Below are 14,544 nucleotides of genomic sequence, written 5' to 3'. Positions count from 1 at the left end.
TTGATTTCCTGTACATTTCATTCCATAGCTTTTGATCAATGCTACAACTTCTCAGTACTTACGCAAGTGTGATTTTCCTCTTTACATGCAAAATGTACACAGATCTTGTTCCTCTTCACTGAGGTCAATATCATTTTTACCTTAGAAAGAGAGCTTCCACATTGCCCATGTTCCTCACTGCTGAGATCACTTGTGCTTCTGCAGTTGTAAGCAACAATGGTGTCCTTTGCTTATGAAGCTTTTCAGCTACACCAGCTGCTGGACCACAAAGAAGAAAACTGATAAAAAGTTGTGAAATACCTATTCAGATTTGCCAGCAGGAGCGCTGATTTGGAGCATTCAGTTAATTTGTCATAGCTGGAAGTCTTATCTCTTGTCCTCTGCAACCATGAAATACTTTTTTTTCATTTATTCTTGGTTGATTTCAAGCTAGCATTCGTACAGATAGGACAGATATTTTTCTTTTTGTCAACCAGAGAGTAGCTGAAACAGTATTTGCATCTTTTTCACACATCATATAGATAGATGAGCTTCCTACCATGGCTATTGGTGAGTGTATGGCAATATGTAATTACGTGAAAATCATTGTTCTAAAACTTTCTTTGGGGCTTATTGTTATCATTACCTTCATGCTAGGAATTTGTTATATTACACACTGAGGCAGAGATAACGACTATCAAGTCAAAGAATTTACATTCTGCATAACAAAACCACAAAATATGACACTATGAAAGTTGGAAGGAGATTATAGTTTCTCTAACTTAAATGTATTTGTTTTTATTGAATGTGATAGTGAATAGTAGAGAATTTAAAAGGAAGATGCAAAAATGGGATAATGGCATTCATCAAAAGAAGCATGGAAGAAAGTACCCAAAAGTATACTGGTGGGAGAGAGAAGAGAGTAGTATTTTCAGTCCTTTCTAATGTCAGTGGTGGAAAGAGCAGAATAAGGGAAATATGTGTTGGGAAAAGGTTGACGGTGGTGTTCTGAAGGAGAGACTGCAGGTGAGCAATGGGAGTGGGTATGTCAGTGGAAACAGAAAGGAGATTTCTACTGCCTTGGGCCAACAGCAGGAGCCTGGGGAAGTCTTGGGCTGTGGCAAAAGGTAGGAGAAAAAGAAACAGAGCACGGAGCAGGGAGCGCAGCCTAACTCTGAGGGACGGCCACGGGCAGCCAGCCCGGCCCAAACTGGCAGAGACTTCCAAAGAGCCAGGGAGGGCTCTAAAGAGTTTGCTGCAGATTGGAAAATCACCAAGCTGGCTGGAAGCAGACCTGGAAACAAGGGCCTGTCTGCAAGGATGCATGGGGCAAGCAGAGAATTGTTATTTCTGTCCTATCTGACCCTGTTTGGAGGCTTTTCTGTTTAAAAGTTAGTGATTCTAATTTATATTTAAATAAAACTGGCTTTCTTGGTTTTAAAAGCCTTCAATGTTGGTTAGAAAATTCACTATAGAAGATCTGAGCAGATTCATCTCCAAGTTTTGGTTGACGGGCTCAGAATTTCTTAAGGGAAGCTTTTGAGAGAGAAGGTAAAATATTAGCCACTCTTTTGTTAGGAAAAGCACATTAGAAATCATGATATTGCATTATTTGCCCACGTGATAAACTATAACTGACAGCTACTGTTCAGGATAAGTGTGACTTGAGGAGCTGGAAGCCTACCCCGTGTGCCATTCCCAAGGGGACCACTGCTTGCTTGGTACAGGGCTCTAATCCCCACCTGCAGGATATTCAGGTTCATAACCCTGTGACTTAAACTCGTTTTGGTTTGCTTGGCTGTTGTGCCTAACAGTTTCTTCTGTTGCTGTTTGCAAGAAGTAAATGGGTTTATATGCCATCTGACCTGCAGTAGTTCTGATGCAGCAAGGTGATATTGGTAACTCGCTTGACTTGATACTTGTTAAATAATTTAGCTCAAGTTTGTTTCTAGGTAGCTAGCTAGCCAGATGAGCATCTTGTATTACTGCCTATTGTCATGGTTACAGGACTGGCTGCATCTCTTTTCCCCTCTCCGAGTTTTCTGAGGGCTGTCCTTGCCTGGGGTACAATATAGCAAATCTTCCGCTGACAGACTTGGATGTAGCGCAGCAGTCTGTAAATGAGCACTGGCTCATTTCAAAATGTCTAGTAGAATTCAAATGGGTGCATTGAATGCACTAATATTAGCTCTTAACTACTAGTAAGTGGGAAGCTAACTGAAGCAATTATATTTTCTTAGGTCTGTGCAGTCAACTCTTGGTTTTAATTAGCCCTTTGAAGCGTTACCAGAATTCCCTGTCAGGAAAAAATATTTATATGTACGCAAACACATAAACATACACAAAATATTGTATTATTTATATTAGGATGCTATATAAACAAAAGATTCTCAGAGCAGCTGCTAACCCCTCACACTGATCTGCAGAGTACTTGAGCATTTCTTATGGAAAATAATCAAGTCTTCGGCGAAGGACGTGATGTCTGTGTCCATGTTGCCTATGTCTGAACTGGCCACAGTGAAATGCCACGCAGCCCGTGTGCCCTGGAGAAGGTGCCCTTCTGCGGCGCAGGACCTCCTGGCCGCTCTCGCCTGGCAGCTGCCCAGGGAGATGGCTGGGGTGTGCGTGCATGGCCCTCCGCGGGCAAAGCCGGGCCACACAGCCGGGCTCTCTGGCCAGAGCATCACTAACCTTTCTCCTTTTTCAGGGTAGAATCACTTTACCTTTTTCCCTCTCTGTAAGGATTTTTTAAAAGATCTTATTGCTTTTATTTATTTAAAAATCGTATTGGATGGCTGACTTCATTGGGCAGAAGGAATATTAATGACATTTGTATGATTAAAAGAGTTATTTGGAAAGGAGGGTTTTGCAGTAATTCCCAAGTTTTTTTGAATGCCAATTTCTTTCACCTGAAAGCTTCCCTCCCCTGCCCCCCCCCCCCGTTTTATTTATTATTTCTGTATGTTGTGTGTGAGGGGGTTTTTTGTTGCTTTCTGTGTTCCCTAGAGATTCATAAGCATGTATGTATGATGTCTAAAATGGTCAAAAAGTGACTTAACTGCTGAAGGTAGGATGCAATGGCAGGTGTGTTAAGTATTGCTACAGATGAGGCCTAAAATAAGGGCAGGTACTCTGATCACAGATTGCAAACTGTGTTTTAACTTTCCCACATGAAAAAATACATGGATGCTAGTTTAGGTTTTAAATGTATTTATCCCAAATGTTTTCTTTTCTAGGAACTTTGAACCAAAAGAACTGGGGAAAGAAATATTCAGCCTGCAATGGTGCCAAACAATCTCCTATTAATATAGATGAAGATCTTACCCAAGTAAATGTGAATCTGAAGAAACTTAAATTCCATGGATGGGAAAAGGAAACTTTGGAAGATACTTTCATTCGCAACACTGGCAAAACAGGTAAAAAGTTAGATTTCATGTTTGGAGTTAAATGAGGTCAGAAAAGTGATATAGGACAGACAATCAACCAAGGACTTTTAATGAAACATTTTCATTTCACTTTTCCTTAGGTGATACATTCTGAATTTTTCCATTAAATAAAAAAAAAACAGGTGATGACAATAGCCAAGCATAATAGAGAAATCACACAAATGAAAATTATGTGCACAGACAGATAGAGCCAAAGCAATCACATCGTTACTATCATCCCATCATGAGCACTTCATTGAAGCTAAACAGTTATTTAGCATTTGCTATGAAATAATGATAATTATTACTACATATCTAGAATCTGTAACAAGTATACAAAAATTATTTTTTAAAAGTATGAATAAATTACCTACTCATCTGGAAGCACTTCATGGATGAGTTGTGGTTTCGAAAAACTCAGGATGAGATTCATCTCACCTACACATAGACACCAATAATGCAGACACTTGTGTCTGAATTACTCACTTAGACTTCTTACAGTCAAAGAAGAGAAATAGGTGCTTTTATGGTCTGACTTGTCTTACCAATCTTAGAAATGTATTTTAGAAATAAGTGATTTAGGCCTACAAGTGCCTATTTCTCCCAGCTTTAAAAGAAGCTTATGGTGGCATTTACATTGTTGGACAAATCTTTTTGCAACCACTTATAAATCCAGGATAGCAGTAACTAAAAGCTGCTTGTTGAAAGTACTGTTTCATGTTTTGGGCATAGGTATGGAGGGAAGAATCTCTTAACAACTGTCTTTGACCTTCTACCAGTTCCAGTGGGACCCCTAGACCAGCCTTTTTATATGTTATGTTATGTTATGTTATGTTATGTTATGTTATGTTACGTTACGTTACGTTACGTTATTTTAGTGTCATTGTTCCTAATTTCTGTTCTTGGCCCCGTCATGTACTTCCTACATACTACTCCACAAATGACTTACTTCCCTCTTGCCCTACTAGCTGAGATAAATAGTGCATTGGTCTTTTCAAGGCATCCCTGAGGAAACATTCTTTAACGTCCATAAAAGTGAACTGCTCTTCCTCATCTACAGCAATTCAGATATTGTAAAAGGAATTGCTAAGCTCTGCACTGAAAATTGTCTTCAAGGTTTTGAGGAAACAAATGTAATGAAACTGAGCTCCATTAGTGCTGTTTTAGTAAGATGTCAAACAATTCACAATCACTGGAGGTGGGAAAGCCAAATGTGGGGCTTTGATCTGTTCCACCCCTGCTCATTCCCTCCAGGAGACAAATGTTCAGTCCCATCTACAGTTCGTGTACAGCTATGTCCAGCTGAAGACCTGTCATCACCTCCTGTGGGAGACTCCTCCAGAGCTGAGGGGTCTCACAGACAGGCCAGTCCTCCTAGGAATTGACTATAATTTTCTTTTCTTGCGATTTGTATATAGAATTATGATAATGAGGGGGGTGCGGTATTTTTCTTTTTGTTAAAAACACAGGTGCTTTCAGGAACCTATGTATTTCAGGAGTTTCTTTTCTTAGACAGTCAGATTGGTGGCTAAGCCAGTTTTCTGAGCTTTTTAGTGTAGTTCTGTGGCTGGTTTCAGACAACAGGAGACCAATATAATAGTGCACTTCATTAGATGACTATTTTATGAACTGCAGCATGAAATGAAACATATTTGTCCATGCTAATAGTGAATTACCACACTTCTTACTTAGTTTAAAGGAGCAATTTCCAGTCAAATTGCCTATGAAATACAGGGAAATAAGTGTATCATATTTACCTTATAGCACCTAATACTGAAATATGAGAGTCATAGGTGCCTTGCCTGGCTTTTATATTGACACTCCTTTTTTTTCCCCCTCTCTCTCTCTTTATTCAGTGGAAATTAACCTGACAAATGATTATTATGTAAGTGGAGGCGTGTTAGACACTGTATTCAAAGCAAGCAAGATCACTTTTCACTGGGGAAAATGCAACGTGTCATCAGATGGATCAGAACATAGTTTAGAAGGACAAAAATTTCCTCTTGAGGTAAAGTATAGAATAGATTTTGACGATTTTGACGATTTGACATTCTGCAAAAAGTAATATTGTTTACTAAATACCTTTGTTTGTTTATCACTTGATTAAAGTCTATTTGCAAATAAAATCATTCACTTAAATCCGATTAATAATATTTAAATGGTGCATTTTAGAAGGACAGCGTAAGGCATTACTCCGTGGCATGTTGAAAATGTCTAAACGGTGCGTTTTCGCACAGGTCTTCTAAGATGACATTAGAAGTCATTTCTGCTGATCTGACAAAGTTCAAGCTCCCACTAGCAGTTAAGATGCTATGAGTTTGGCCCATCATATTCCTCAGCAGTCGGTTGTTTAAAGTGTAAATGGACTTTTCAAAGCTGGGGCTTTGCTGAGAGCCCATGGGAGCTGCTGGGCCTTACCAAGACAAAGCGCGGCCTGTGTCGCTGGGCTGGAAAGAGCTGGCAGCAGCGTGCCAGGAGCCACCCTGTGAGAGCAGGTCCTGGGTGCTGCCGCATTCACAGGCAGCCAGGCCAGCGTACCCCTGGATGGTTTGGCAGAATAGCTTGCAGCAGAATGGGGATGCGGTGGAGGAGGGGAGCAGCTCTCACTGAGATCCACGAGGGCAATCTGCAGACCAAACTTTCAACCCTCAACATGGCATTGTGATCATTTTCCAGTTAAAAAGATGTAGTTGTGGCAGGCAACCGTGCTGCTCCTCACTCCGAGCACTTTGGACTTCTATGTTGGAGCAAAGCAATAGAGCCAAGGTTGTCCTATACTCTGCAGAAAGCTGTGAGCCAGGAGCTTTCCCTGGGGAATGTCGTTTCCTTTACCTCATTAGCCATTTAAAAATTCCCACTTACACTCCACCTGTCCTGCCAAGGCATCAGAGAGAATATTCTCTTCTGTCATCATCATATGAAAAGCTAGTAGGAGCAGGACACTTCCCCATTCATGCTGGTGACCTGGCACTGGAGGAGATTTCCCAACTGCATCCGAAGAAAGAGAGGAAGCGGTGCAACAAACCCAATGCCCATGACAGCAGTCAAATATGAGCACAAAATACCTGGTCATGTTTTATTACCAACACTTCTGTACACTTACGGGAAGGCAAATGCAGTAGGGACATCTTGCCTTATTATTCACGTTTTACCACTGATTTCAAGATTCATCTCACCTAAGTACTCTAGGTTAGATGTCCAGTATCAGCAAGTTATCTCGGCTTACTGTGTTATCCATCGAGAACATTGTGCTCCTTGAAAGGATAACTCCTGCATATTTAGTGGTTTTCCAGGAGAGGTTGTTTTTAGATAGCTAACAGCTGATTAATTCCATTCTATATCTTCAGATAATGCATGTGAGATAGATAAAAAATCCATATATTTGTAATTAAATTTATTGCTTGGACATTTTTACTCAAAATGGGAATGTAAGTAACTGTATTGATTAATTTTTTAAATTTTTGTATGTATAACGTTTGAATATATTTTTATTTGCAGATGCAAATCTACTGCTATGATGCAGATCAGTTTACAAATTTCGAAGAAGCAATTAAAGGAAATGGAAAGTTAAGAGCTTTATCAATTTTGTTTGAGGTAAACAAAGTATATCTTTTTGTCATTAAACAAGCTTTGAAACATAGCAGATGTTCAAACTGAATTTAACTGGTTCCAATGTGTGATCACTGAGTTAAAAATTTGCATATATCTTTCTAATTTATTCTTACAGAAAAGCAAATGGGCAAAATACGTTTCCTTTGCTTTAAGTCATCTACAATTTTGGTGATAAACTGCAACTTTCAATTTTTTTTTCATGAAGCCTGAACTGTTAAAAAAATGCGATTTCTTTTTAACAGATTGGAGTAGAAGATAATCCGGATTATAATCCCATCATTAATGGAGTAGACAGTGTTAGTCGTTTTGGTAAGTCTGCCTCCATTTTTTATGGATTACTGATTAGACTAAATTCCATTTCAGTGTAATTAAGAAACTTTAAAGACATCAGGGAGCATGGTTCTCTAGAGCTCAGCCATGTCTATTTTGTTAGAAACAACAAAAGTCACCCGGATAGACAGACTAGAGAGCTGGGCAATCACCAACTGTATGAAATTTAACAAGAGCAAGTGCCAGATTACATGCCTGGGACAGGGTAATGCTGGTTATATGTACAAACTGGGGAACAAGAGGCTGGAGAGCAGCCCTGCGGAAAGAGATCTGGGGGCTTGGGTTGATGGCAAGATAAATATGAGTCAACAGTGTGCCCTGGCAGCAAAAAGGGCCACCAGTGTCCTGGGGTGCATCAAGCACAGCATCGCTAGCCGGTCGAGGGAGGTGATTGTCCCACTGTACACTGCACTGGGGCGGCCCCACCTCAAGGACTGTGTGCAGCTTTGGGTGCCTCAGTATAAGAAGGACATCAAACTACTAGAGTGTGTCCAGAGGAGGGGGACCAAGGTGATGAAAGGTCTTGAGGACAAGACTTATGAGGAGTGACTGAGGTCACTTGGCTTGTTCACCTTGAAGAAGAGAAGGCTGAGGGGTGACCTCATCACAGTCTACAACTTCCTCAAGGGGGGCAGTGGAGGAAGAGTTGCTGATCTCCTCTCTCTGGTGACTAGCGATAGGACATGAGGAATGAAGCTGTATCAAGGGAAGTTCAGATTGGACATTAGGAAAAGGTTCTTCACTGAGAGGGTGGTCAGTCACTGAAACAGGCTCCTCAGGGAAGTGGTCACAGCACCAAGCCTGTCAGAGTTCAAGGAGCGTCTGGATGATGCTCTTTAGTCATATGGTTTAGTTTTAGGTAGTCCTGTGAGGAGCGGGAATTTGGACTCAATGATCCTTATGGGTCCCTTCCAACTTGATGTAGCGTATGATTCTATGATTTATTTACCCCAAGACTGAATATTTGTAACAACAGCAGTAAGTGTAAACGAATAAATATAACTATCATGAGGAATTTGCAACTCTTCAAATTATAAATCAAGAGAAATGTCTGATTTATTCTGTGAGTTTTCTTAATCATACATTTCTGGATTTTTATATGTCGTTGGAAGCCAAATAACCCTGTTGCAGCCATCCAAGATGTGTCTTACAAGCATGAGACCATATGAATATTAGTATTCAGTAGACTCAGTGGAGATTAATTCTTTTTTCAGTAGCTTCTGTGTAAATCTGAAATAATCCAATTATATTATATTTGTACTAGTATTATTCAAACCAAATGTTGACACTTTGGTGTTTTAGAATTCCTTGCAGTTTCACATGAGAGCACATGGACTTCAGGGTGGTGCATGAGGAGATCTGGACTCTGTTTCTAATTCAGTTTCACGGTGGCTTCACAGAATAATAAACATGAATGGGCACTGTCTTGAACAGGGTCATTTTCTTACATCATGGCCGTGACCTTAAGTAAACGGCTAACTTTGTCTCAGTTTTCCTATATGTAATGAAGCTTGAGCTCTGTAACACCCCTTAAGATCAATACGTTAAAAGTGTAAAAAGCTATTAGTCCACTATTTTAAAAGCTTTCAAAAGCATGACACTAAAATCAAGATTGTTTTTCTCCAGAAAACAAACAGCATTCAACAAATATAAAAGGGAGCAACTTTCATAAATTACAAAGACGGAGGAGGGGGAAATATAAAGCAGTTAAAATTCATTATCTTTGTGTGCCATCTTCTATGAGACACAAAGGAGAATGAGTAATACCTCAAGGCAGATACTGTCCTACAGCCTGGAAGGAGCTGTAAAGCTATCAGCAGCAAGATTCAAGATACAGCTACTACATGGCACTTCAACAATGAGTAGAATATCATTTTCTTGAAGAAAATGCAAATGAGCTCTGAAAATTCAGGTCATGACTAAATCAAGTTGTTCCTCCCGAAGAAAAGTGAATAGCACACAATCTGTCCTTGTCTGCAGTGCACATGATCAGCCCTTGTCAGTCATATCTGTATTGTGCTTATTTGAACCCCAGTTGCTGAGTTCTCAAGCTGTGCAGAGGAGCAGTCCTGTTCCTTCCGGACAAACGCTCTATTTCTCATCATTCTTTGTAGGTGTTCGATTTTAGAATCTAGGCTGTCAATCATCTTAAAGGGCATTTTAAAATCCAAAGTTGCAAAATGTACAGCAGGATTCTTAATATAAATGAGAAGTTTCATGTCCCCAAGAATCTATATAGAATGGACTGTCTATATATTTTTACTGAAAGAAGAATGCATTAACTGGACATGTACCAGACAGCAATGATAGCTTCTCTCTGAAGGTTAACATTAACATTTTGACAGGAGAAATGGAAGGATGGGCTTTGCCCAACACTCCTAAATGTTCCCCTTTCACAACACATGGGTAAGAGAGAGGGGAGGAGCCAGCTCTTAAATCTTAACTCAGTGGAACAGTCACTGTACAGAAGAAAAGCATCAATGATTTGTAGTAAACTGTTACTGTCATTTGCTGCTTTGAACAAATTTGTAAGGAATTATGAAGACAAAGACAGGTCAGAAATCCATACAGGGCTTAAGAAGTAACATATCTGTAAAACCACAAGTTAATGCACAGTCTGAAAATTCATTAGAATGAATTCTGTTTAATACCTTTATTAATGATCATGACGAGAGGATCGAGTGCACCCTCAGGAAGCTTGCAGATGACACCAAGTTGGGCAGGAGTGTTGATCTGCTGGAGGGTAGGAAGGTTCTACAGAGGGACCTGGACAGGCTGGATCGATGGACAGAGGCCAATTGTATGAGATTCAACAAGGCCAAGTGCCGGGTCCTGCACTTGGGTCACAACAACCCCATGCAACGCTGCAGGCTGGGGGAGGAGTGGCTGGAGAGCTGCCTGGTGGAAAAGAACCTGGGGGTGTTTGTCAACAGCTGCCTGAACATGAGCCAGCAGTGTGCTCAGGTGGCCAAGAGGGCCAATGGCATCCTGGCCTGTATCAGGAATAGTGTGGCCAACAGGACCAGGGAGGTGATAGTGCCCCTGTACTCGGCACTGGTGAGGCCGCACCTCGAGTACTGTGTTCAGTTTTGGGCCCCTCACTCCAAGAAGGACATCGAGGTGCTGGAGCGTGTCCAAAGAAGGGCAGCGAAGTTGGTGAAGGGTCTAGAGCGCAAGTGTTAGAAGAAGCGGCTGAGGGAGCTGGGGTTGTTTTCGTTTGGAGAAGAGGAGGCTGAGGGGAGACCTTATTGCTCTCTACAACTACCTGAAAGGAGGTGGTAGTGAGGTGGGGGTCGGTCTCTTCTGCCAAGTAACAAGTGATAGGACTAGAGGAAATGGCCTCAAGCTGTGCCAGGGCAGGTTTAGGTTGGGTATTAGGAAAAACTTCTTCACCAAAAGGGTAGTCAGGCACTGGAACAGGCTGCTTGGGGAAGTGGTGGAGTCCCAGTCCCTGGAGGTATTTAAAAGATGGGTAGACGTGGTGCTTAGGGACATGGTTTAGTGGTGGACTTGGCAGTGCTAGGTTAGCGGTTGGGCTTGATGATCTCAAAGGTCTTTTCCAACCTAAACAATTCTATGATTCTATGATTCTATATTCATAAGTGAATACTTATCAAATGGGGAGAAATGTAAAATCAGTAACTTTAGATTGAAATAAGGTATAGAGCATCATTCCAAGGTATAAAAAACAAGTATCATTTTGGATGCACCAGACAATAAGGCAGATAATTGTCACAACACTGGTAATTGTCACAGACTGAAAAAATCTGCCTTGAGGAAGTTGGTACCACTTCTGCCCATTTTTCTTGCTGGACCCTGCTGCCATACCAGCACGAACTTAGCTTTCTGTGGATGGACTCCCAGCAATTCCTCATGCATGCTTCCAGCTGACAGGGTACCAGGTAGACTGCTGACCTGAAAGACGTGATATTATTTTCACAGGACAATAAACAGAATGGTCATACTCTCCTGGAGGAGGTCTTTGCATCCTTCTCTGCTTTGTGTAAAGCTGTTACAGTTTTTCACTGTATTATCACCATTTTAAAAATCCCTGTTCCACAGAAATTCCACTTCTGCCATCATGAGTAATACAACTCTCAGGTCTAATATGGCAACAATTCCCCAGGCAGTGATTTTCTGCAGAGGTTAAGATCTTAAGAGAAACTCAACAACTTGACCAAATTCAGGGAGACTTTGAAGCCATGTCATGAGACCACGAACAAAGATTTAACATATTTTTTCTTTGAAGTTCACGGGTGAGACAAAGATTTGGTATCTTGGACATTTATGAGTAAACTTACAGGTGAACACATTCTTGTTAACCAGTGCACTGATTACTTTATTTATTACTGGAGAAACTCATTACACCTTCCTAAGTAAACAAAGTTGTTATTGAAGAATACTTATTCAAACTAAATAGAAAAGGCTCAGCAATTTATCTAATGCTAGTCTCTCTAGAGGTCAAATTTTGAATAGCCTCAAAATTAACATGTTACTGTAATGGTAACTCTTTTAGAGACTGTGATTTCTATTTATTCCTTGCTTCTGCAGTATTTTAACTATCTGACTCTGATTTTTTTTTTTTCAGGAAAACAGGCTGCCTTAGAACCATTTATTTTGCTGAACCTTTTGCCGAATGCAACAGACAAATATTACACTTATAATGGGTCTTTATCAACTCCTCCCTGCTCTGAAACGGTTGAATGGATTGTGTTTAAAGATACTATTAGTATTTCTGAAGACCAGGTAATTCATTTAGTGTATTAAAACCAAACAATTGTACATAATACCAAAGAAAAGCATGCCATGTATATGGTAAAAGCTCATGGCATTCATTGCCAGCCCAATAACCTGGGTTTTATTTTAGCTAGTTTTAAATTTTTCATGCAGCCATTAAATTAGAAAGCATATATATTACTTGAGTATGTGATCTTTTCCCTTTTTTAGTTCAGGACTAGATTCTGAGTCATTTCTTGCCTTAGAAGGGGGTAAGAATGCACTTCCTAACTCTGCAGGCTGTCTGAACTTCTAGCCCAGACAAAGAGGAGTGCAAAACACTCTTTCCGTATTCCCCCAGGTAAATGGTGGTAACTGGGGAGAGTATAGCTCCAACAGCAGTGGTTGAAAAGTACAGGTGGAGTAAACCATCAGATATACTGCTGGTACAGAGGAACAAAAGTTCAGTGCCACATGAGAGAACTCAACCTGGGGACTTTACCCAACATCTTTTCCCCAGGGTTTTTGCCTGTTAGCAGAATCTGGTTAATTTGTTATAACTTCTTCTTTTTTTTCTCGCCTCTTCTAGTTAGCTGTATTCTGTGAAGTCCTTACAATGCAGCAGTCTGGCTATGTTATGCTGATGGACTACCTGCAAAACAACTTTCGAGAGCAGCAATATAAGTTCTTTGGGCAAGTGTTTTCCTCTTACACTGGACAAGAAGAAATTCATGAAGCAGGTATTTACTGAATAGTCATTCCTCTCTTCACAGGTTGAAAGACAATTTTCAGTAAAAGATTCATCCTAGTATGAAGATACTCATTTTAAATTGTGTAGAAAGCAGCATGCTGTATTATTACTCATAAATCTATCACTTCAGAGAAAAAAACTAGCAATCATAGAACATGTCAGATTAAATGGAGTGGAAAATTAAATGCTTGTCTTGACCAAACGTTCAGTGAAGATCACGTCAGTTCAAGCCTTCTTGCACTGCCCTTTTAATGTGTTTCAGACTTAAACAAAGCTGCCTTTTCAGGGGCTGCAAGAGGATTTTGTTTTACAAACCTATTTCATTCTTTGTTGTGTAATGTGAATGCTTTTCCAACAGAGGCTGAAGTGAGGTCACCAAATTCATTTCACGTAGTCTGCTGAGACAGTGATAGATGGAGAGAACCCCAGAAGCCAGACTCTGTTCTCTGTTTTACCTAAAACCTCAGGGAAGTTTGTGAAGGTTATATGACCAAAACAGTATGTTACGTAATGGGAAACAACAAGATGTAGCACTAAATACGAAGTCAGTGATTTCTATACTCACAAGCACAGAAGAATAAATAATAAACATGTAATTTTGGGGCATTATGTTGCTACTTGAGTGGGGATACCTGTAGATTCTTAAACTCAGTTGCACTGAACTGTGCTTAATTAGACATAGACAGATGACTGAAGCATGTGGTGTAGGTGTTCTCCAGATTAGAAAGAAGTGTGGTTTCATTTTAATTCACCTTGGTTGGGTGGATTTTTTTTTCCTACTGGAAGGATCCTGTGTATGAAACTTGCGTACAAGCTAGGGGATGTTCATCATTCAGAACTGCTGCAGAGCTGGGTTCCCTGCACAAGTACATCACACTGTTTCACCACAGTGCTGCACAGGATAGCTTTACTGCTTCATTTCTATAACCAGTCAGCGACACTCCTGTTTTGACTTCAGCTTGTCATGAACTCCTCAGATGTGTGCCCAGGATATGAATTTTTTTGCGTTGGTCTAAGCTAAGAAATATCTGTTCTGGCACGGTTTTTTTGTTTAGGTACTAAGTAGCATTTGAAATTTTGAAGCTTGGAGGAGTGTGGAATTGAGCTGCAGCAATCAAGCAAATTATCACAATTAAATAAATTTCTATTTCCAAATAGACTTGCAATGGACATTGTTGATTTGGCCTAACTTAAAGAAAGATCATCCTTCTCCAATTCCCTCTGTTTAATGAAGGTCTCTTGGAGACAGGTCACTATAATACAGACCACCTTTTCTTATGTCTGTGTTGTCAGAAGAAAATGAATCTTCTCAGTCCTTTATAAATAAGCATCAATATACAGTGAAGAAATGTCATGGGCAAAGGACCTTTGAAGACAGATATTGGCACTTCTTCTGCCACCTGGACTTCTTCATCCACTTGCCTCCCAGGTGGCTGCACTACAGCCATAACCTTGGCCTTGACCCTTCAGCTCAGTCACTGCAACAGAAGGAAGCTACCTTCAGCTGTGCCATCCTAATCTAGATTTCCCCAGAGACTGACAAGAAGAAAAGCTGGATAATACTGTTTAAGACAGGCCCCTGCTTCCTTCTGTCCGCTCCATGTGCTTCCACATGCTGTCCAAAGCAGTGTGTGCATTAAAACTGAATAGGAGGTTCCTTCCAACCAGTCCCATTTCTGCACTATATCACAGAGAGATTCTAAAGATATCTAAAGATATTAGGATCCTTTT

At 40.4% G+C, this 14,544-nt stretch overlaps 1 protein-coding gene across 7 annotated transcripts in view; it reads left to right on the top strand.

Annotated features, from left to right (window-relative positions):
* Positions 1-14,544, top strand: part of PTPRZ1 (protein tyrosine phosphatase receptor type Z1) — a 145,556-nt gene that overhangs the window by 73,268 nt on the left and 57,744 nt on the right. For all 7 annotated transcript variants that reach the window (XM_009464127.2, XM_087765960.1, XM_087765958.1 and 4 more), the window contains exons 3-8: positions 3,216-3,395; positions 5,261-5,412; positions 6,903-6,998; positions 7,259-7,325; positions 11,935-12,092; positions 12,652-12,802. In XM_009464127.2, coding sequence (XP_009462402.1) covers positions 3,216-3,395; positions 5,261-5,412; positions 6,903-6,998; positions 7,259-7,325; positions 11,935-12,092; positions 12,652-12,802 — 804 coding nt within the window. The remainder of the gene's footprint in view (positions 1-3,215; positions 3,396-5,260; positions 5,413-6,902; positions 6,999-7,258; positions 7,326-11,934; positions 12,093-12,651; positions 12,803-14,544) is intronic.

The sequence above is a fragment of the Nipponia nippon genome, unplaced genomic scaffold (assembly GCF_047370975.1).
Source record: "Nipponia nippon isolate SJK-2023a ecotype South Korea unplaced genomic scaffold, ASM4737097v1 scaffold_3, whole genome shotgun sequence".
Taxonomy (NCBI): Eukaryota; Metazoa; Chordata; class Aves; order Pelecaniformes; family Threskiornithidae; genus Nipponia; species Nipponia nippon.
The sequence above is the reverse complement of the archived record's forward strand: the minus strand, read 5'-3'. Positions and strand labels throughout refer to the sequence as shown.